The sequence below is a fragment of the Mesoplodon bidens genome, assembly GCF_964165515.1.
Source record: "Mesoplodon bidens genome assembly, chromosome: 7".
NCBI lineage: Eukaryota > Metazoa > Chordata > Mammalia > Artiodactyla > Ziphiidae > Mesoplodon > Mesoplodon bidens.
In genome coordinates, this window is record NC_138164.1 from 106,266,971 (window position 1) to 106,290,194 (window position 23,224).

At 55.2% G+C, this 23,224-nt stretch overlaps 1 protein-coding gene across 2 annotated transcripts; it reads left to right on the forward strand.

Moving 5' to 3' along the window:
• The first annotated feature begins 696 nt into the window (after positions 1-696).
• On the forward strand, positions 697-22,640 carry CD5 (CD5 molecule). Of its 2 annotated transcripts, none has more exons than XM_081239637.1 (11): positions 697-799; positions 12,395-12,442; positions 14,169-14,480; positions 14,958-15,020; positions 15,268-15,600; positions 17,616-17,909; positions 18,576-18,701; positions 19,409-19,462; positions 20,615-20,734; positions 21,281-21,372; positions 22,023-22,640. In XM_081239637.1, the coding sequence occupies exons 1-10, from the start codon at positions 748-750 to the stop codon at positions 21,367-21,369; spliced, it is 1,491 nt and encodes a 496-aa protein (XP_081095763.1). In that variant the 5' UTR covers positions 697-747; the 3' UTR covers positions 21,370-21,372; positions 22,023-22,640. The 2 variants fall into 2 exon arrangements, with proteins under 2 accessions (XP_081095763.1, XP_081095764.1); XM_081239638.1 differs by having other exon boundaries at positions 22,175-22,640.
• The last annotated feature ends 584 nt before the right edge of the window (positions 22,641-23,224 follow it).

Genomic DNA, 23,224 nt, shown 5'->3' on the forward strand with positions numbered 1-23,224 from the left:
GAGCCTTTCCCTGGTCAGTCGCTGGCCTCCCACATCTGCTTTGCAGAGTGCCCGGCACCCCTCCTCTTCCTCAGCAGCCCGGGGTTTATTTCAGCAACATCGACACAGAGATCACGCCGTCCACACTGAGCTCTCACACATACACACCCTGATGCAAGCCCAGGGTCCATGGAGGAGCCCTCTCCTGTGCTTGCTCGTAAAATGCCACCTGCGGGGATTCACCTCCAACTCCTACCTCATCCCGGTAGCAGAGATGGACGGTTTGGTGTGGTTTTTCATCACTGAGTCTCTGCTGCAAGGACTGGGGCGGTGCCCACCACCTCCCGCCTCTCACTCATCACCCCAGCACAGCTCAGGGACCTCTCGGTGGGACGTGTTCCCCGTCTCTCCCGACCCCCTCCCCCAGGCCTCCCTCCCCTCGGCCCGGCTCAGGGCTCCCCCAGGCTGCAGCCCTGTCCCAGCATGGTGGGGTCAGGGCACTGCCCCAGGCCTAGGCACCCCGGGCAGGAAGCTGGCAGAGACCAGGGCCGCCATTCGATCTGGGGCAGATGGTTTTACCCAGGAGGAAGTTGACAGTTTCAACTTCAAACGCGATGACACAGGCCCCACACTGCCTGCTCCCCTGTTCCACCCCTGCATGAGCCTGCCCGCCCCTCCCCCTTCTCCCGGAGAGGCAGACACAGGGCCAGGCACCCTCACCTACAGGGGCCGAGCTTGCTGAGGCTGAGGCAGGAGGAGGCCGCACCCATGGGGTCTCATCATCCGCCACTGGCTGCCCTGTACCTGCTAGGGCTGCTGGGTGAGTACCCCTTCTGGGGTGTCTGCTGGGGTACCTGGGCTCAGGGTACAGAGAAGAAGATGCCAGAGTCAGATCCCCTCCGTCTGACTCAGGCCCGCATGTCACCTCTCTGGAGCACCACAGAGGGTTGGGGCCACCAGGATCCCTGTCTTCTCCCTCAGCCCCAGCTCAGCTCTTGGCCCTGCTTGTCCCACCCGCAGGCCCCCACCTCTGCTTCTCTCTTGCACTGTTGGGGACCTTACTGTCCCCTTCGAGGTGGAATCCATGCCAAAATCAGACCCTCAGCCTAGAAATCAGGTTGTCCAGCCCTCATTCAATGCCGGCTTCCCTCTGCTGCTACACCCCCTCACCTCATGAGTGTCCAGCCTTTACTTGGATGCCTCCAGGGCCAGGAAACTCACCATCTCCTGGGCAGTTCTGAAGATGCTCTGGGCAGAGCGGGCCAGGGCAGGGTGGGGACCGGATCACAGTCGAGCAGAAGTCAAAGACATACACCTTAGTCCCTAGTCACTCTGGTTTCATCCCAGAGGGGGTCTCAGCCAGGGGTGGGTCTACTGTCACTCCAGACCCAGAGGAGGGGCTTCTGAACACCTCCCCGGGGGTCACTGTAGAATCGACTTGGGGCCTCCGGAGAAGCTGTCTGGGGCTAAGGTCAGGGGTGGGTGAGTCTGGGGCCTACTGTTTGCTGGAGGGGAGAAAGGGCAGTCCTCCATCCCTGAGGCCTTGGGACGCTAGTTCAGGACCGGAGCCCTGCTGCTGGGGTGTCACCGACACTGGCCAGTGGGGAGGATCCTGAGCAAGCGGGGTGGGGGGCGGAGGGTTCTTCGTGACCTGAGCCCTGGGGTCCAAGCCTGGCCATGTATGACCTCAGATAGGTCCGAGCCTCTCGGGGCCTCCATCTCCTTATTTATAAAATGCCGGGGGGCGGTGAACTGGGTAAGATCTGACCACTTCTCAAGGGTTTGGAAGGTGTTGCAGGGTGAGAGAGGTGACTGACTCGGGACGGGAACAGGTGAGAACAGGCGGCAACTTGCGGCTTCGCAGCTTGGAGGGAAAGGACTTGGGGACATTGCCTGCCTAGTGGGGGGCCTCAGTCCCTCCTAGAAAATGGGTGTGTAGGTGTGAGTATGTGTGTGTGAGAGGGGTGTGTGTGTGTGTGTGTGTGTGTGTGTGTGTACGTACGTGTGTGTGTTTTCATGGGCAAAACATGGCCTCCAAATGTAGACTTGCCTTCTCCCATGCATGTGGTGATGGCACATGTGCACACATGTTCTCATGGCTATTCTTCCATGGAGCTGCAGGAGGTACAAAGTGCCTTCTGTCCCCAGGGCAGAGGCTGACGGATGGACCCCGCTGCTTACGGGACCCTCCTGAGGAGCTGCTGTGGCCTCCTTGGCCCTGGAGATTCCAAGGACCAGGCCCCTAAGCTCCCCATCTACCCCTCACCTGTGGCCTCTGACCCCAGCAGGGCAGGAGTCTAGCCAAGCCCCCTGGGAGTGGGGGTGGAGTCCTGCTCTGCTGGCCTCCCCCTGAACCCCATCAGGGGCGAGGATCCTGGTAGGACTAGGCCTAATGGAGCCCAGAGTCAGGAAGTCTTGGAGGCGGTGCCTTCACCAGAGTATGGGAACCATCTGGAAGCCCAGGAGCACAGGATTCCCAATGTGTGTGTGTGTGTGTGTGTGTGTGTGTGTGTAACTGGTGGATAACAAACATTCCCATTGTTCAGCGGGTCACAGCTTAAGAAATACTTTTAAAGCCATTTTCTTCTGAAAGCTTCACAACAGCCTAGTAAGCAGGTGGGCCCATTGTCCCCATTTTACAGTGTGGAAAACTGAGATCCAGGAGAAGCAGCTAGTGAGCTGCAGAGCCCACCCCAGCCCACTGCTGCTCCTGCTCTCATGGAGGCTCCTCTGTACCCCTAGCCAAGAGCAAAGACACACCAAATCCACTCCCACGAGTAGGAAAATGGCTTCCGGACACAACCACCAGCAGCAGACAGGCAGCCACCAAGGCTGGGGACACCTAGGGCCAGGGCTGTGGCTGGGAGCAAACAGCACAGGCACACTTCAAGACATTCCAAGTAGAGATTCTTCACTGCCAGAGCTCTGGGAACACTGTGGCCTCTTGGCCGGCCATCAAGCTTGTGCCCATGGCTTGGGGACCTTTGGTACATGAAGATGCTCACAGCCTGCTTCCCTCTGCAGCTGCCCTGAGCTCCAACCTGCTCAGGGCTCACCTGCTGAAAGTGGGGCATGGAGGCAGCCCTGATCACTGCCCAGATGCTCAGGCCCAGCCACCGGGACTCCAGAAGCTGGCCCTAAGGCTTGGGAAAGTTACGGACTTAGCAGTTTGAATTCTGGTCCCCCCCTTGCCAGCTGGGTGACCATGGACCCGTTCTGTAAGCTTCTGTTTCCTCTTCTGCAAAATTGGAATAATAATAGGACCTGCCTCGTAGCGATTTATAAGGATTAAGTGAATCAATGAATACAGAGCTTTAATAGGAATGTCGGTTTGTGTAAGTGCTCAGTAAGCATTAATAATAATACTAGGGCTTCCCTGGTGGCGCAGTGGTTGAGAGTCCACCTGCCGATGCAGGGGACACGGGTTTGTGCCCCCGGTCCGGGAAGATCCCACATGCCGCGGAGCGGCTGGGTCCGTGAGCCATGGCCGCTGAGCCTGCGCGTCCGGAGCCTGTGCTCCGCAACGGGAGAGGCCACAACAGTGAGAGGCCCGAGTACCGCAAAACAAAATAATAATAGTAATAAAAAATTCATTTATTATATAAATTTATTTATTATATAAATTTATTATTGTTATTATCAGAGTCAGCAAGAAACAAGGTGAGTCAGGACCCGGTGGGGAGGACTCGAGCCTAGCCATCAGTCTTTCTCTCCCCCAATCCTCCTGCACAGGCTAGTTATTCATTCATTTATTCATCCACATACATTTATTGAGCATCTACTATGTGTCCAGCTCTGTGTAAAACTCTGGGGACACAGCCGTGATCCACACAGGAGTCCACCCTCATGGAGGGCACACCCGAAATATTTACAAATTTCTAAATATTGTGATCAGTGCAACGAAGGAAACAGCAATGGTGAGGCTCATTAACCAAGTTCACGTTCAAAGGGGCTCCCAGTCTGAGGGGCTCCTCTCTGAGGAGGTGATGTCTCGTCTGAGACCCGAATGATGGAAGGAACCAGCCAGGCAGAGAAAAGTGGGAGGAGTGTCCCAGGCAGAGGGGACATCAAGGGTGAAGGCAGCGGGCAGGACAGGCCGAGGGGGGCTGGGCATCCACAGTAGAGGAGAGGAGAGGGGACGCCCAGTGTGAGCCCGCCATCCGGCCCGCGGCCCCAGCTGCAGAGCTGAGGTCCCTGCTGGCTCTGGGTGCAAAGAATCAGGCCCCCAGCAACCCCGAGCTCCCCACCCTCAGCAGGTAGCAGAGGGACCTGGGGGCTCAGGGGCTGGTACTGTCCCCTCTGGTCACTCTGACCAGCACCTACAGTTCAGAGGGGTTTCCCTGCAGTGACCAGGGGACCAGGGAGGGACTTCAACTCCACCCAACAAAATTGATTGAACACCTATTCTGTGTGCATGCATGTGGGTGCCTGTGGGTGCCTGGTGAGCATGTGTGTGTGTGCTGTGTGTGTACCTGCTATATGTGTGCCTGTGTTGCGTGCAGACATGTGTGAAGGTCTGTGGGGCTTTGGAGCAACGCAGATCTGGGTTCGATTTCTGCTTGGCCACTCACAAATGACAAGAACACCCCTCTGAGACTCAGCCTTCTCATCTATAAAATGGGGATAACCACTGTGCCCATCTCAAAGGATAATTGCTATCATGAAATCTGGTTCATTCATTCATTCAGACAGCAAGTATTTACTGAGCACCTACTATGCGCCAGGTACTGTTCTAAGTGCTGGGGACACAGCAGTGAACAATCAAAATTCCTGTCCAGGTGCGTCCAACATCGTAGTTGGGGTGTGATGGGGAGACAGACGGAGAGAAGATAAATCAATGATCATATAGATGTTAGGAGGTCACGAAGTGATGTGAGGTTGGGGATTGGGAGCTCGGGGGCCATGCTGTCTCCCAGGAGGTTGCAGTGGGTCTCACGAGAAGATAATATTTGAGTAAATACATGTAGGAAATGAGTGATTGCACCATGCTATGTGGACCCGGGGAGACGGCTGCAGGCAGACGGGCCGTCACACACAGGCTGGTGGCGAGGCAGCTGTGGAGGCCGCCATGAGCACAGAGCGTTTTCTCCAGTGAACTCAAGGCACCCAGGGGCCAAGCAGAGGAGAAAGGGGGCAGAGTGCCCTGGAGAGAAACGGGAACTCTCCCCTCTCCAGGTCCACAAGCCCTTATCTGGAGCCTCTGGCCAGATGCATTTGGGAACCCAGAATTTTCCAGACTGGGCAACATGCCATAATCAAACACATTCCCATTTCTGCAGTGAAACCGAATTCGCACACTGAAGGCACAAATGCCTTCCTGCCAAATGCATCAGAAAAGACTTTTGGTTTTGGACTTTGAATTGCAGATAGGGAATCGTGGCCCTGTATCAATCCCTCTATAGCTACTACTATCGCCACCCCTGCCCTCATCATTGTTATGTACTCCTGGGGGGGCTTGACCCACATGGCTCCCACAGGGACCCTGATGCTCCCTTCTCCCTGGGGCACAGCTGGGAGAGATGTGGTAGAAACAGGATAGGACATTGGTGGCAACTGGCAGAGGCAGCAAGGGTCCCCTGTACCGCCACAGGCTCCCCTCCGGAGTGAGCCCCTCCCTCTCCCTGGTCTCAGTTTCCCCCTTCTGTACCATGGGCGAGCGGGCTCTGGGGTCTCCCAGTGGTAGAGTCCCATGGAGCCCTGTCAAGTGATGGTGACGGAGTTTCTGCTCCGACCCTACCACCAGCGAGCTGTGTGACCTTGGGCAAGTCACTGAGCCTCTCTGAACCTCGGTTTCTTGATCTGAAAATAGGGGTGAGCTCGGTCCCTTCTTCACAGGGCCATGCATGGAAAAGATGAGCCCCTGTGCGGGCTTTGGGATATGTGAAGCTCTGAACAGAAAGGAGGCCCTGTCCTTGTGACAGTGGAGTCACATACGGTGGCGTGAAACTCGTGCAAATTCAATCAGACACACGAGGTCACCAGGGAGAGCGTGGAATTGCAATTCAGATACGAAGGCCACTCTGCCCACAAGCTGCGCGCTGTTGCTCATCGGCGCAGACCCTGGGTGAGCGAGATTAGAGACCTGAATCTGCTGTTCCTTCTGCAGGCTCCAGTCCCCAGACTCCTCCTGGCATAAGCCCAGTGTGATTTTCTACAAGTTTTGCACATAAAAAGGCTCCTGATCAAAAACCAACCACTTCATCTGGTGCTCAACCCGAGAAACAGAATTTGGGCCCTTTGTGATCTTCGTTTCCCTGAAGCCCTGCTACAGACTCAGGTTAACACAGCCCCACTGATGAGAGTCGTTTCAGAAAAGCGGAGTTCTTGGCCTTCCGAGTCAGCCTCTCAGCAGAGGATGAGGGAAGGAGAATCCAGAATGCCCCCAAAAGGCAGTTGACTTATTGAGTTTGCTGTAAATTGATGAGAATGTTATGGACTATGAAAGGGAATCGCAGTTAATGGAAAAAAATGGAACATCAGATTCCAAACCGCACTCAACCAGTCTGTCGGTTTCCTTATCCGGAAAACAGAGTGATGACAGCCCCCTGATTGAGGCTGTCGGGAAGAAACAGGGTCTCCCGTGAGAAACCCTTGGCGTCTGCACGGGGTAAGAGGTCGCGGTCACTGTTATTATCATCAGTAAAGTCCCAGCTCCTCCCTGGGATCCCGGTGCCCCTGGACCCTCGGCAGGCCATGCTCTTGTCTCCATTTCTCAGTGTGTAGGGCTGCAAGCATAGGTGCTCACTGGTCCAGGCAGGCCCATGTGTGGGTCAGGGGTGGCATCAAGGGTACAAGCTCGGAAGCCAGCAGCCTGGGCCAAGTTCTGGCTCTGCTGTAAAGTGGGACTGATAATACAGATCCACCAACGTTCATCTGCAATTCCAAAACCCCCCAAAATTTGCAAATTTCTGGCAAACGTTTACAGTGCAAATCCTGACCTGAATGAAGAGGAGACTATTTATAATCTTGACACATCCCACTGAGTGTGAAAATTCATATGTTTCGCTGCAGAAGCCATCATGTGTTTGAAGCTGAGGCTCTCCAGATGCAGGGAGATAGCAGGGTGCCCCGAGGGTGCTGGCAAACCAGGACAGAACAGGCTGCCCTGGGGGCTCATGGCGATGCAGCCCCCCGTGGCCAAAGCATATTGTTTTTCAAAAACATCTGGATCTTGGGATTTTTTTTTTGAAAAAAAGAAAAGTAAGGGACCTCCCTGGAGGTCCCGTGGTTCAGACTCTGTGCTTCTACAGCAGCGGGGCTCAGGTTTGATCCCTGGTTGGGGAACTAAGATCCCGCATGCGGCACGGTACGGCCAAAAAAAGAAAAAGAGAAACAAAACAGAAAGAAACCTTTCAAAACAATGGGCTCCAGAAAAAAAATGATAACACTGTGCTGAGCAAATAAAACTCATCTGTGGCCTGACGTGGCCCAGAATATTGCTGTACAGGGAGCCAAAGAGAGAACCATCCAGAATGTGGGGGGAGGCAAGAGGAGAGGGGAGGGAGGGGGTGAGCACGTAAATGTCTCAGAGCCTCTTTCAGGAATTCATTTACTCCTCACTGAGACCTCATCAGGGCAGGCAGAGTCAAAATGGTTAAATCTCGGCAGAGATGAGGAGAGGGGGGAGGGGAGAGTGAAAAAGCCTCCCTGTCTCTCTGGATTTTTGGCCCTGATCTTTCCCTGGCTTGGCCAGTCTAAGCCCTAAATAGTGGGACCTCCAAGGAAAGGTTGGCAGGGGAGGGAAGGGGCCTGGCCCCAGCAGCTCGGGGTGTGGTGTTGGATGAGAGACTGGGGAATGGCAGGATGCTTCTGTGCCTCCTGTCCCTCTTGGTATCGTGGGTCCCCAGGCTTCTGTTTGCAGGTTCTGCAGCAGCAAAGCCTTGGGCCTCGGGCTGCACGCAGGGGCTGGGCTAAGCTGTAGCCAGGGAAGGGGTCAGAGGGACCCCGAGCACAGTCAGCAGGGTTCAGGGGAAGGAGGATGTTGGTCTGATCCCTGTGAGAAGCAGCTGAAAGAATGAAAATAAGCTGTGGACAATCGAAATCTGAACGGATCCCCGGACAGACAGGAAGAAGCAGCACCCAGGAAGGCTCCCAGTCAGTCACACATCTCACCTGCCGACGCCTGCCTGCCTGCCTGCCTGCCGCCGAGCTACATCAGGAGCTGAAGATTATAGATCATGGAAGTTTGAACCGAAAGGAAGGTGAGGGAGGGTGGACTCTAACTTCCTGACTTTACAGACGAGGAGACCAAGCCCAGAGAGGTTGAGTGACTTGCCAAGATCATACAGCAAGTTCATGGAAAGTCTTCCCACAGTATGTTTCACTGACTGAAGGGAATCACAAGTTCACTCTCTTTCATCAGGTTTGCACGCCGGGAACAGGCAGGAATTGGTGAAACACAGAGCAGGCCGTGGCAGCCTTCCCTCTGAAGGGAAGGGAGGCAGCTCGGCCCAGCGGTCAAAAGCACAGACTGTGTGCCAGATGGCCTGGCTTGGAGTCCTGGGCCCACTCTTCATCAGTTGCTTAGCAAGTTAGTTAATCTCTCTGTTCCCTCATCTATAAAATGGAGATCAAAATAATAGTGCCAACTTCACAGAGCTGTGGTGAGGTTTGAGAGAGTTAATGTATAAAAATGCCTAGGAGAGGGCTTCCCTGGTGGCGCAGTGGTTGAGAGTCGGCCTGCCGATGCAGGGGACACGGGTTCATGCCCCGGTCCGGGAAGATCCCACATGCCATGGAGTGGCTGGGCCTGTGAGCCATGGCCGCTGAGCCTGCATGTCCGGAGCCTGTGCTCCGCAACGGGAGAGGACACACAGTAAGAGGCCCGCGTACCGAAAAAAACAAAAAAATGCCTAGGAGAGGGCTTCCCTGGTGGCGCAGTGGTTGAGAGTCCGCCTGCCGATGCAGGGGACACGGGTTCGTGCCCCAGTCTGGGAAGATCCCACATGCCGCGGAGCGGCTGGGCCCGTGAGCCATGGCCGTTGGGCCTGCGCGTCCGGAGCCTGTGCTCCGCAACGGGAGAGGCCACAGCAGTGAGAGGCCCGCATACAGCAAAAAAAAAAAAAAAAAAAAAAAAAATGCCTAGGAGAAAGTACAACTATATAAGTGTTGATGATAGTAGTGGTGGTGGTGGTGGTGGTGATGGTGGTGATGGTGACGGTGACTGTGTTGATGATGGTGATGGTGACAGTGATGGTGATGGTGACAGCGGTGGTGATGGTACCGGTGCTGGTGATGGTGTTGATGATGGTGACAGTGACTGTGTTCATGATGGTGGTGGTGACAGTGACGGTGATGGAGGGACAAGACAAGACATGCTGCTCACCTGAGGCCAGTCAGGCTCCCAGAGGGAGGCGAAGCCCTGGAATGTGTAGATGCCTTTTCTCCACAGAGCATTTTCTTTTTTAGAATTTTTCTTGGTTCTCAGGTTGTGCAGTCTTTCCTGAGAATGTTCTCTGGCCGTTCTGTGTGAGATCCGCAGGGATGGTCAGGCCCAGTCCCTGTCTCCAGGGGCTTTAGGGTCTGGGGACTCCAGCACCAAGGTCAGGGTCAAGGTCATGTTCATTTCTGCTCATTTGTTCATTTGTTCATTCCCTGAACTTGACACTTTGGAGGCCCAGCTGGATGGCAGAAAGCAGAGAGATGGGTCTGGAAGGCATACTCGTGGTTCAAATCCAGGCCCTGCCACTTGCTGGCGGCGTTACCCAGGACAGGGCACTTGCCTCTCCTGACAGCTATACTGTGAACTTATTCAACTCAAATTGTGGGGCCGTGTGGAAGATGAACGATATCCGTAAGGACCCCTCGCCCAGTGCTGAGTATACAGTAGGTGTTCAATGATTGGTAGCTGCTGTTAACGGACGTTGACTGTGGTGACTTTGGGACTGCGAAGGTCCCAGGTGGGAAAGGGAGGTGGCGAGCCCTGTGATCTGGCTCTCCAAGCGTCCAGACAGGGACCCCTGCCCCTGGGAAAACTCCCCAGCAGACCTGCAGTCCCGCCCACCCCTGCCCCGGGCCCAGCCAGCTCCACAACCAGCAACACCAGCTCTGAGCACTGAACGCCAGCCAGGAAGGCACTGGGCTGTCTTTTGCATAGATTATTTCATCTCATCCTCACAACATTGCTATGAAGCTGGTCCCTTTCTTGCTCCCATACTGCAGACCATGAAACTGAGGCTCACAGGGGCTAAGGAAGTGGCAGAGCTGGTACTCAGACCCAGAGAAAGGCAACAGTGCCAGAAAACCTATCCTGCAACATTCAGCACCAAAGAGTGGATCTTTGGGTCCCCTATCCCCATAAGTGCCCTCAGGGTTTAGCCAAAGAAATGAATCCCTAAAAGTGTACAGCCCCATTCGTGGTGGGAACTGGGACGGAGGGAGGTAGAGTGGAAGGTCAGGGGTGAGAGATGAGAGGGCAGGACAAAGGGCCCCCCGCCTCCTCTCTGACCAAGCTAGCCGGGCATCTCCACCATGTCCTCCTGAGGCTGCCCTGCCCATTGCAATAGATCAGATGATTGACAGCTGGCCAACCCCCTCCCAACCCGGGCCAGAGCTCTGGCCTCTGCTCTGGACTCGACATGCCCTCTGTGTGAGAAATACCTTCCCCTTCCAAGGCCCAGGACTCCCGGGGCAACCATGGCGGGCTCTTGCCAAGATGGAAAAAACTTACCATAGGCCACAACTTAATTACAAGGAGTCTTGGTTGCAGGGAGAGGGCAGGCTGGTGGGGCATGACTCCCCTTAAAATTCTACCACCAGCTTCAGAACACTCAGGCAAAAACGGGACTTTTTACACCCAGGAACAATTTCTCAGAAGAAACTTAAACACAGCCCTTTACTATATAAAGTACTCACCCTGACCAATGCTATCCCCAGCTCCCAACTGAGAAGCAAGCCTGGGGCAGATGGAAACCAAACACTTGCTCCATGACTGATAAAGCCGGGCAGCGAACATGGAGGGTGGGCTCTGAGGCCATACAGGCGTGCCACCCGACCCGTCCCCACCCAGATCAAACCTCTGCCCCAGCCACACAGAGCCGGCCACGGACAACGAGCCACTTTGACACCCCTCCACCCCCGCTCCACAGTCAGACGAGGCTGGGAGGAGGCGGGACTGCCCAATGGCCCACATTCCTATTGAAGGGGCCCAGGCAGGAGCCAGGACAGAGGGGAGGCCAGTTCCCCCCAAACCCGCGTCCACTGGGCTCCTTCACCAACTGACCGCGTGATCTTGGGCAAGCCCCTCTGCCTCTCTGAGCTCTGATTTCCTCCTCTAGAACTGGGAGCTGTTAAAGAGAAATTGCTATCATTCTTATCCTGCCTTGGGAATTCTAGAAAGTAACAAATGTTCTGGGTTCCCATTCTGGCTCATTTCTCAGCTCTCTAGAACTATGACGTTCAAACTTTTTTTGATTGAAAGCAACACTCAGTATGGTTTTTTGTTTGTTTGTTCGTTTGCGGTACGCGGGCCTCTCACTGCTGTGGCCTCTCCTGTTGTGGAGCACAGGCTCCAGACGCGCAGGCTCAGCGGCCATGGCTCACGGGCCCAGCCGCTCCGCCGCATGTGGGATCTTCCCGGACCGGGGCATGAACCCGTGTCCCCTGCATCGGCAGGCGGACTCTCAACCACTGCGCCACCAGGGAAGCCCAGGATGTTTTTATGTTGCCACCCAACACACACAAAGTGAGCCTTATCCTCACAAAACACGATGCATTCTGACATTTCTATTCTAGTCCATTTCAGTTCTTTAAAAATTGATGGTTGTGTTACTACATGATTTTTTAAAAATTGATGGTTGCAATGCTGCATATTACTACAGAGGGAGAGCATGAGGAAATTTTGGGGGGTGATGGGACTGTTGTATGCCTTGATGGTTACGGTGATTATGCAGATCTGTGTATGTGTTCATATTCATAGAATTGTGCACTAAAAGAAAATGGAATTTATTGCATGTTCATTTAAAAAGTAAAATTTTGGGGCTTCCCTGGTGGCGCAGTGGTTGAGAGTCCGCCTGCCGATGCAGGGGACACGGGTTCGTGCCCCGGTCCGGGAGGATCCCACGTGCCGCAGAGCAGCTGGGCCCGTGAGCCATGGCCGCTGAGCCTGCGCATCCGGAGCCTGTGGTCCGCAACGGGAGAGACCACAACAGTGAGAGGCCCGCATACCGCAAAAATAAAAAAAATTAAAAGAAATAAAAAGTAAAGTTTTAAAACAAGAAGGAAAATTGATGGTTGCAACCCACTGAACTGGTTTCACGACCCACCTAAGGGTTGCCATCTAGGGTATGAAAATCCCTGCCCCTGAAGCCCACGACAGTGGCTGGAGGCAAAAATGCCATTGATCAGGCTGTGAGTAGAGGTGAGGCGAAGCAGGAGAGAGATTTCCCTTCCTGACCCTCTTCTCTCCTTTCTGCAGTCACTTCCTGCCTCAGAGGCCTCAGAGGGCTCAACTTAGAGGACCAAGGTAAGGAAGAGCCACGTGGAGAGGGGGGCGTGAAACGATTCCACCAGGCTGTAGGGGGACCTGCCATCCCTCCATCAGAGCGAATCCCACCTTACAGAGAGAGAGGAGAGAGTGCAGCCCACACCCCCTACACACGCACACATGCATGCACACACACTTCAGAGGCCCATTTGCAGACAGATGCCCTAGATGGCTGTAAAGCACCCCACAAATGCTGGGTGTCATGCTAATTATTATTATGACCCACTCACCAGGCACAGAAAAGATACTGGCCATAAATGCACCTTGCAAAGTCCTTTTCCTGCCCAGCCCTGCCAGATGCTCCCTGGCCAGAGACATTTGCAGCTGGGGATGCAGAGAGAGGCTGCACCAGATTGTAAAAGTGTGCGAAATGTCCTGCCTCAGAGGTTGGACTTTAATCCTAGAGGCTAGTGTTTCCCAAACAGGGTTCCACAGAACTCGTTGGACGAAGGGTAGGCAATACTACATCACCCACTGCAGACTCCTGACAGGGGACACTGGCCTAATAAAGCCTCTGAGAAGTCCTGCAATGAACTCTGTTAAGCATTTTCAGATTCAGCAGTTCCCAGACTCACTTCACCACAGACCTCTCTTTTTCACATTTCCTGAGATAACATCATGCTGAATGTATTTGGTGACAAATGTGCCGAGAGAATCTCGTGAAGCTACCAGGCAACCAGAAGGGGCCACAGAGGGCTTGGTAGGCCTTGGGCCGGGACCTGGAAGCCTGCAATGGCATCCTAGCTCCAAACTCTAGCACGATCGTTCCTGCTGTACAATCCCACTTATATAACATTTGAGAACAGGCAGAACTCATCTTTAGTGACAGAAAGCAGATCAGTGGTTGCCTGAGGCTGGATTCAGGGAAATCGACTGTGAAGAGGCATGAGGGAGCTTCCAGGTGATGGGCATGTTTTCCGTCTAGAGCATGGCGGGGTGTGTATACATTTGTCACATTCCATTGAACAAGTGCCCTTAAAACGAGTGCATGTCCTTGTATGTAAACTGTACCTCGATAAAATTGATCTTAAAAGGTAAAGACAAGGGGGAAAGGGGGAGGGAGAGGAATGGACTGGGAGTTTAGGGTTGGTAGCTGCAAACTGTTACATTTAGAATGAATAAAGAAAAAGGTCCTACTGTATAGCACAGGGAACTCTATCCAATCTCCTGGGATAAACCATCATGGAAAAGAATATTAAATAAAGAATGTCTGTATGTGTATAACTGAGTCACTTTGCTGTACAGCTGAGATTGGCACAGCATGGTAAGTCAACTAGACTTCAATTTTAAAAATGAACAGAAAAAAATAGAATAAAAGTTAGAGAGAGAGAAAAAAATCAGGCTCCAGGCCCTATCTGGGGTCTATTGAAACAGAATTTCCAGGAAGGGGCGATTCTGTAGGACGGTGGGTGCTGAGAGCCCCTCGCTCACTGCTCCGAGTTCCCTCGGCTCTGAGGTCTCAAGCTCCATCCTCCTGGCCTGGTTTCAAGGGGCCGCCTGGATCAGGCGCAGCATCAACCTGAGTTTCTGGAAAGTCTCTGCAAGGTCCCAGAGGACGACACTCACGGGAGGAGCAAAGCAGGCAGCCCGTGGGCAGCGGGAGCCTTGCTAGGGGTGGGGTCCAGATGGGGAAGGTGCAGGGAGGGGCCCCCATGGAGGACCCTTTCCAGCCCAACTGCCCCCCCACCACCTCTTTGACCCCTAGGCTTCACAGTGAGACTAAGCGGCTCCGGCTCACGGTGCCAGGGCCATCTGGAGGTCAACTACAAGGACGAGTGGTACACGGTGCATAGCAAGAGCTGGGGCCTAAGCCCGTTCCACCGGGAGGACCCCGGTCAGGCCTGGAAGCTCTGCCAGGAGCTGCGATGCAGGGAGCCCTTGCTTCTCTCCCACTTCCGTCACTTCAAAGGGAAGCGACCCCAGAGCCAGATCACCTGCCGCGGACAACTGGGGTCCTTCTCCAACTGCAGCTACAGCAAGGCGAACCAGGGGGACACTCTGGCCCTCATCTGCTTAGGTGGGTAACTAGCTGGCCCCGTGGGTTCCCTGGGCCTGGGCACCAGCCCCGAGGAGGCTGCCCACGCCTGTGATCTGGGGCCTGTGCAGGCATGTGGAAGGGGTCCCCGATTTACAACTACCCTCTCAGAAACATACACTGGTGGGGAACTGGAGGAGGAGGACTGAGGGCGTGCTGGCACCTGTCTGGGGATGGAAAAGGTCGAGGAGCTGGTTCTGCCAACGGTTAACTTCACTGTCTCCTCTTAACCTCTGTTTTCCCAACTGTAAAATGGGCGGGTACTGCCTGCCTCGCAGGAGGCTTAGACACAACGCGTGGGTCAAGTGGGCTTAATGGGGCCCGTGGTACTTACATAATGAGTTCCAGGTCTTTCTCAACATGGCCGGTTGTTGACCCCAACTCTCCCCACACCCCCTACTCTTCCCTCCTCCCTCCCAGGGTCCTGGCCCCCTCCCTAACCAGAGCATCTCTTTTCAGAGCCACTGAGGACAACACCTCTTCCCACAAGCCCCCCGCCCATAACCACTCCGGAGCCCACAGGTAAAAGGATTCTGAGGGCCCTGGGGGTAGGGTGTCGGATTTAGCAAATAAAAACACAGGATGTTCAGTTACATTTAAATTTCAGATAAGCATGAAAAGTTGTAGTGCATGTTCCATGCACTATTTGGGACCTCACCACCTCCCAGGGCCGTCGGCCAGTCGTTCACCCGTCTGTGTGTTAGAACCACAGAGCAAGAAAGGCCCTGCTGCTGGTCATCAGCACTCAGGTGCCTCCCCACCTCCCCAGCTCCTCCCAGGCTGCAGCTGGTGGCGCGACCCGGGGGCCTGCGGTGTGCAGGCCTGGTGGAGTTCTACAGCGGCAGCCTGGGTGGCACCGTCGGCATCGAGACCCAGGACGGGATCCAGGACCTGGGGGACCTCATCTGTGCAGCCCTCCAGTGTGGCTCTTTCCTGAAGCCTCTGCCAGAGACCGAGGCAGCCAGGACACTAGAGCCAGGAGAGAGCGGCCCCTTGCCGATCCGGTGGAAGATCCAGAACAGAAGATGTGCCTCCCCAGAGCAGTGCTTCAGAAAAGTTCAGCCCCAGGCAGGAGGCCAAGCTCTCGGCCTCATCTGTTCTGGTGAGTGGGACCGGGCCAAGACTCACGGGCGCCTCCATGTGGTCAGTCACCATACATTCCTGAAAGCCCTACATGCAGCACAGGGCACTAGCGCTACGGAGAACACAAGGGACATGGAGGGCTGATCATTGGCCTCTAAGAGGTAGGGCGGCCACGGGGTGGGGAGGCCACAGTCACACCCAACACCCCGGGCATCTCTGCAAAGTAACGCAGAACGAGTCCAAATGTACCGCTGGCTCGGCTGCCACACGGGGAAGTGGCAGGAGGAGGCACGGTCTGCTGGTGAGTTTGGTGGACTGTGGCTTGTATCAAGGGTCCAAGCAGGATGGAGCGCTTGGAGGGGACCAGCCTTGCAGGAGGGGAGTTTATAAATCCCAGGGACAGATGATGTTGGAGCGATGGTGAGACATAGGAGGTCCCTGAGGCACAGCAGGTAGAGAAAGGCCAGAGCAGGGCCCCAGACGGCTTCCTGGGGAGGCTCCCGAGTCACAGGCCACCGACCAGAATAGACTGGCGATGCCGGCGTGGTTGAGGGCAGGAGCCCAGAGGCTGGTCTGGGGGATCCCAAAATGAGGACCAATGGGGAAACTGAGGGGAAAGGGACCACAGGTCAAAATAAGGATAATCACAGCATGTGTCGGGACGCAGTGGGCTCCTATCTTCAAATGGTCTAGCAAAGTCCAGACTCTAAGAAGTCATACTTCCTGAGTGCTTACATCACGCTGGGGACTATTCAGGGCATTCCTTCATTTTCACAACAAGCTTAGAAGGTGGGTGCTATTATTATCCCCACTTTACAGATGAGGAAGCTGAGGCTCAGAGGGGTTAAATTTCTTACTCAGTATCATAGAGCACTAGCTGGGGTTTCCCCTCAAGCAGCATCACTCCAGAGCCTGTTGTGTAAGCCTTGGCTACTCCAGGTGTGGTCCTGGACCAGCAGCATTGGCTTCATCTGGCTGGTTAGAAATACAGACTCCCAGGCCCCACCCTCCACCTACTAATCAGGATCTGCCTTTCTGCAAAGTCTCAGGGATTCATGTGCACACATCTGGGAAGCATTTGCTCTGGACCACTGGGCTATCCTGCAGGCAGGGATGCCCCCAAACCACTGGGCACATGGTGTGAATTAGTAAGATGCTGCCCCCTCCAGGCAGAAGCAGCCCCCAAGGATCTCTTGGCCTGATGGGAAAACCTGGCTGGCTCTCAGGCCCACCCACCCCTCTGCTAGGAGCCCTCCTGTAGGCTACAACTTGCAATACCATACCCCGAAGTCGTGCCTTTGGATTTTTTTTTCTAAATAGAAGATTTATTAGAGCTTTGAAGATGGATGTTGCTATAGAAACTGGCCAAAGCTGCTGAGATCACAACTCGCTCTAACTCGAGCATGTGTGGGCCTCCAGGCCCAACCCTGATAGGCAAAAATGAATCAGTTTCTGTTGGACCAGGCCCTGTTATGAAAGCTGGTCCCTCCAGGCTTGAGGCCTCGGCAGCAGGATTCTTGGATTCAGTCCCACCTGAGAATCTCCAGGACTCAGAGCAGGAGGTATTTCCCATCCCTGGGCCTCAGTTTCCCCTCGCTGAAAAGCCCTCCCAGCTCGCAAGCAGCAGCAAGAGAATGAGAGGACTTTTCAAAGAGGGAAGCAGACCCAGGTGGAGCCTATTTCCCCACTCCTCTTCTCTTACTGCCACCTGGGTGGGGGACGACTCCCTGCTGGTGGCTGCTGACGGGCACTGCCATCCTGCCAGCCTCTTCACCGAACGTGCCCAAGCTGTTGCAGCAGCCCAGAGGCGCCAGGGACAGGGCTTGATGGGGAAAATGCCAGAGAGGATGCCAGAAGAAGGGAAAGGCAGAAAGGAAGGCAGTCCCACGTGGTACCCAGACCCCTGAGAGCCGGGCCCTGCCAGGGCCCCCACTTTGCCAGTGTCACGGGGTCCCAGTGGCCAGGCATGCAGGCTCGGGGCCCAGGGAGCTCCCGCCGAGCCCGCCACCTCACCTCCCATTGCTCTCCCCCCAGATTTCCAGCCCAAGGTGCAGAGCCGCCTGGTGGGGGGCAGCGGCACATGTGAAGGCTCCGTGGAGGTGCGCCAGGGCAAGCAGTGGGACGCCCTGTGCGACAGCTCCTCAGCCAAGGGCATGGCGAGGTGGGAGGAAGTGTGCCAGGAGCAGCAGTGCGGCAACGTCAGCTCCTACCAGCTGCTGGACACCGGCGAGAAGACCTCCAGGGGGTTCTTCTGTCCCCCAGGGAAGCTGTCCCAGTGCCACCAGCTTCTGCAGAAAAAATCCCACTGCAAGAGAGTGTTTGTCACCTGTGAGTTGGGCCCAGCCCATGGTGTGGTGGGTGGAGGGCAGTTCTGGATTTTCCTTCTAAGACTCAGTCAATGAGCACATTTCTGAAGAACAGGCCCCAGGAACTAAAGAGAGAGCCCTAGGAAAGGATGGAGGGATGACAAATGAGGGGAGAGGGGCCAAGAGTGCTCAGACAGCAGTGAGCACGAACCATCAGTAGGAGACTGGCCGTCATTGTCAGGCAGCTAATGAATGACAGAGCTCTCATTCCGTCTTCTGCTCTTCCAGATGGAAAGTAGAAAAGTAAGGGAGAGGGGTACATATTTGCTACATTCATGGTAATTGACTAACAGAAAAGAGAGCAATGAATGGATGGATGGCTATTTGTATATGATGGCAAGGTGATCACTCATAAGTAACTAGAAAATGGTGGAAACTTAAAGTGTTGATCACAGGAGGGGCAAATGATAGCTGGATGATCAACTGTTACATAGTAAATGGTGGATAAATGAACGGGTAGCAGAGAATTTCAGAGACGGGTAGAGAGACAGCAGATAGCAAACTGCCTTCTGCACATGCTGGTGAATTACTGGGGGAAGCCAGCCAGCCAGCCAGCCAGGAGCTTCCCTCTGAACGGACAGTTTTGATGCCTCCCAGGCTGGGGCTGACCTAACTCTGCCTCCTGCAGGCCAGAACTCAAGCCCAGCGGGCCCGGGTGCAGGTACAGTGACGAGCATCATCCTGGCCCTCGTGCTTGTGGTAGTGCTGCTGCTGCTGTGTGGCCCCCTCGCCTACAAGAAGCTGGTGAAGAAATGTAGGTGTAGGTGCCCCGAACCTCCTCCCTTTCAAGCCCCTGCGTGGGGAGACTGGACGGGTTGCCCACAAGCCCCATAGAGGAGGGTTCCCACCTCCAGAAAGCCGGCTGGGAGCACCTCTGCTTCACCACCCAGCCCTGCCCCTCTCCTTCTCACCAGCCTTTCCCCGCACCAAGTAACAAACAGAAAGTCAGAAAAATCACTGATTCGCCCACATCCAGGGGCCCAGCTGGGACGCACTCCAGCCCAAAGGGAGGGTATGGGCATTCTTTAGACTGTGGTGGGTCCAGAGGGTCTGATCCCAGAAGACACGTGTCCCAGGCCGGCTCCACCACTTGGCAGCTAATCGAACCACTTCCTCCCTGAGCTCTGGTTTCCTCATACAACAAATGGGCGACCGCAGACCTTGTGAAGGTAGTGGGTATCATCCTGGCCTTGCAGAACTCAGGAGGAAATCATTCAGAGACAAGGGTGTGAGATTAGAGAGGCTGCCCACTGCCAGAGGTGGGCAGCGATGGCTGGGTCCCTGGTGCCCTCCCAGGTCTTAATTCTGGTTCTAAGCACCCCGCGGTGGTTTCTCCTGGAGAACCGGCCCCTCAGCATGCACCTGCCACCTCCTCCCTCCTTCCCTGGCTCCCGGCCCCCTTGCCCACGCCTGTCTCAACCCCCCTCCCCCCGCAACGTGCCTTTCCTGTCTGTCACCCAGTCCGCCAGAAGAAGCAGCGCCAGTGGATTGGCCCGACGGGAATGAACCAGAACAGTAAGTAGCCCCGGAGGCAGGATCCTCCCTCGGCCCAGGCCAGTAGCCACGGGACTCGGGAAGGAGGCCATGGAGCAGGGTCACGGGTCACTGCCGACCATGGACAGAGCCAGTGGCTGCTTGAGACCTCTGAGCTCCACTGTGCTCGTCTAAGGTGTGACTGTGGCCACAGGTGTTAACGGGTGGTACTCAGAGAAGAGGGCCCCGTGATCAAAGAGACTCTGAAATCAGTGAGTTAAGCAAAGCTAGACACAGTTCTTTACTTCAGGACTTGTCAGAACCTTCATGGGCATTTTTGCGTGGTTCATCTCCAAAGCGGACATATGTTAAGAAGGGTTGTCCAAGCTAGATTTAGCATGGAACGTCTTTACTGTGGAACAACTTTACAAGGCCAGTTTTAAGACATTTGGATGCAGCCGGCCCTGTCCCCACCCCTGGTCTCCAACCTCTCTCCTTTGGCCACAGCCAGAGCCCCCTTTTTGTTGTTGTTGTTGTTGTACGTGGGCCTCTCACTGTTGTGGCCTCTCCCGTTGCGGAGCACAGGCTCCGGACATGCAGGCTCAGCGGCCATGGCTCACGGGCGCAGCCGCTCCGTGGCATGTGGGATCCTCCTGGACCGGGGCACGAACCCGCATCCCCTGCATCGGCAGGCAGGCTCTCAACCACTGCGCCACCAGGGAAGCCCCAGAGCCCCCTTTGTGGGTAGAACCACAGCCCTCCTCCTGCCTCTACTCCGCCTTCTCCCCCACTTTATGTGTCAAGGGCCAATTCCTTCAAGAAGGCTCTGTGTTGTCAAGTCTTTCTTACAATATAAAGACCCTCCGTTCCGGGAGGGCAGGAACCACATCTGCCCTGTCACTCATGTTCCAATTCCCTGCTTGATAAATGTTTGATAACTGACTGACTGTCTGATGGATGGCCTGCCCGCCAGTCAGCTTGCCAGCCGACCCAAAGCTGCTCTAAAAGCCTGAGCCCTGCTAGAATGAGCCTCCCCGGGAAGAAAGGGAAAAAGGGACGCACTGAAGGAGCTCAGGGGGCCCTTGGCCCCCACCCACACGTGACACAGTGGGAACAGGAAATTTGAGTCGGGCCCCTGTTGGGGAGGAGGACAGGGCATCACGTCTAATGATACCACCTCCCACATCTGCTCAGTGTCTTTCCACCGCAACCACACGGTGACTGTCCGGTCCCAGGCTGAGAACCCCACGGCCTCCCACGTGGAGAACGAATACAGTCAGCCTCCCAGGAACTCCCAAATCTCAGCTTTTCCAGGTAAGCACCAGCTGGCGCTCCTAGGAACGAAGCAGAGGGTCACATGACCGCCTGGAGAAAGAAGGGAGGCCGAGCGGGGTGGCGGGGCCGGGGGGGGGTGGTGCAGAAGGATCAAACGGCCCCTTTAACAGCCGGCCACGGCAGGGTATGGAAGGGATACAGCCTTAACGGGCCACTCAGCCAGAGAGAAGAATGTGCCGGGATGTCATTAACCCCAGCACCGCTGTGACCTAAAGGACCTGTTTCTCAATAAATGAGGCCCCTCGGATCCCTTGGAGGCAGAACAGAGCATCCATCAGTGGCCCACAGAGCCCAGTATCGAATGCTCCCTGACTGGCGCTGACAATTAAGCCCCAGGGAGCCTGGCATTGTGCGTCATTAGAGGACACTAGCTGATTTGATCACAACAGTTTCAGGGCTGTTGAGCCACGGGCTCAGAAAGCCTCTGTGATCTTCCAGCCCCCGCAGGGCTCTTGGCTCTGAGGGGCTCTCTCTGTGTCGCCTGGAGGGCTAACCCTGCTCAAATGGCCTCCTTTCTTTCCACAGCTCTGGAAGGGGTCCTGCATCGTGTCTCCGCCCAGCCCGATAACTCCTCTGACAGTGACTATGATCTGCACGGGGCTCAGAGGCTGTAAAAGGTGAGCCTGGACCCCGGCAGAGCCCTGGGGATAAGCACCAGCCACCTGGTTCCTCACCTCTGCTCACCCTGCCCGTTCATGACCTGGGTGGGGGGCTGGGGGACGATTACCTAGACTCTTGTAAAGGAGCTTAAGCAACAGCAATTTAGGTGACAGGAGCCGATCTGGCCATTTGAGCAGAGGGGTCATGGACCTTAAACTCCATCTCAGAAGACTACATAAAAGAGCCCCCTGGGCTTCCCTGGTGGTGCAGTGGTTGAGAGTCTGCCTGCCGATGCAGGGGACACAGGTTCGTGCCCCGGTCCGGGAAGATCCCACATGCCGCGGAGCGGCTGGGCCCGTGAGCCATGGTCGCTGAGCCTGCGCGTCCGGAGCCTGTGCTCCGCAACAGGAGAGGCCACCACAGTGAGAGGCCCGCGTACCGCAAAAAAAAAAAAAAGCTAAGGGCAGGGGAAATTTAAGAGGTACAAACGACTATGTATAAAAGAAATAAGCTAGGAGGATGTATTGTACACCACAGGGAATATAGCCAGTATTTTATAATAACTATAAATGGAGTATAATTTATAAACATTTTGAATCACTATGTTGTACACCTGAAACTAACATAATATTGTAAATCAACTATACCTCGATTTTTTTTAAAAAAGCACCCCTGAGAGTATCCTGATGGACGTACACCAGCAGGAAGGAGAAGCCGCTATCTCTGACATTGGGCTGGGGGCTTTGGGCCCCCACCTCCCTGAACCATCTCCACAGTATGAGGCTTCCTCCGCCGACACACTTCCTTCTCACCACACAGCACCAGGACCCAGGAACAAACATCAAGAGCCAGACCTTTTGTCCTGAGAATACTCTGCAGTCACTGCTTGGAAAACAATGTCCAGGTCCTTGCCCGGCAGGACCATGGACGTGACTTTCCAACATATCCTACTGCCCTGCAGAGGCAGGCCAGCTCGGACATCTCTCCACATCTTCACCAGCCCAGGCGAAGACCCCAACACAGCTCAGCTGGCCCCCCTCCAGGTGTGGAACCTGCGAAAGGGCAGAGCCCTGAAGCAAGCATCCCTCCCAAGCAGAGACACACGGGGTCCAGGCCCGGGCAGCTCCCTCCCCCGTCTGTGGGACTCAGCTCTCTTCTCCAACTCTGCCTCATGAGGACCCACAAGGATGCTCACACCTTGGGGGTGGTGGGAAGCAAGGGCTGATTTCTCTCGTGCATTTTTAATATGTTCTTTGTAAATAATGATTTTTCTGCTTCCTGAGAACTAGAGTGCCCGGCCTCCTCAATCCAGGGTCCACCCCTGTGGATCCCTCTGGGGGTGCCATTGGGAAGGGGCACCTACCAGGGGGCGAGGGCTCTGCAGCCTCATGGTCAGAGGGTGCAACACTGACACAGGACCGCCTAGCACAGCACAGCAACCACCAGCCAGCACGTGTGGCTGCCTGACCCAGAGCCTCGTCACCAGCCCTCGATCTGTGCCCCCTCCCCTTGCAGCCCCTCACTTGACCGAGAGCAGGGACCACTGGCTGTCAAGCCCAAAGGGCACCAGTGCCACCTCAGGGCCCTGCACAAAGTGGGTACCTAGTAAATCCTAGCCGATTTGGGATTTGCGTTCGCACAGCTGTTAAAAGTCCAAAGCTCAGGTCATTTCAGCCAATCAGTTAACCTTCTAACCTGAGAGTAAGAGACCAGGACTTAACATTCCTGTGGGTTAAGTAATTCCCTTAACTGAAATAGTCCCCTCGACACCCCAGCAAGCCTAGACACATACCTAATCCTGCAGTGCCTGGGTTTCCTTAGACGAGCCAGAGGAGGACATCTGACTCGGAACTTAAGGGTCTAGTGAAG

What these genes read in the sequence shown, in the direction of transcription:
- CD5 (XM_081239637.1), top strand. Translation starts at nt 748, where the DNA reads ATGGGGTCTCATCATCCGCCACTGGCTGCCCTGTACCTGCTAGGGCTG. An exon ending in TCTGGCCCTCATCTGCTTAG is followed by an intron (nt 14,481 to 14,957) that starts GTGGGTAACTAG and finishes ATCTCTTTTCAG; the next exon opens with AGCCACTGAGGACAACACCT. An exon ending in CCAAATCTCAGCTTTTCCAG is followed by an intron (nt 20,735 to 21,280) that starts GTAAGCACCAGC and finishes TTCTTTCCACAG; the next exon opens with CTCTGGAAGGGGTCCTGCAT.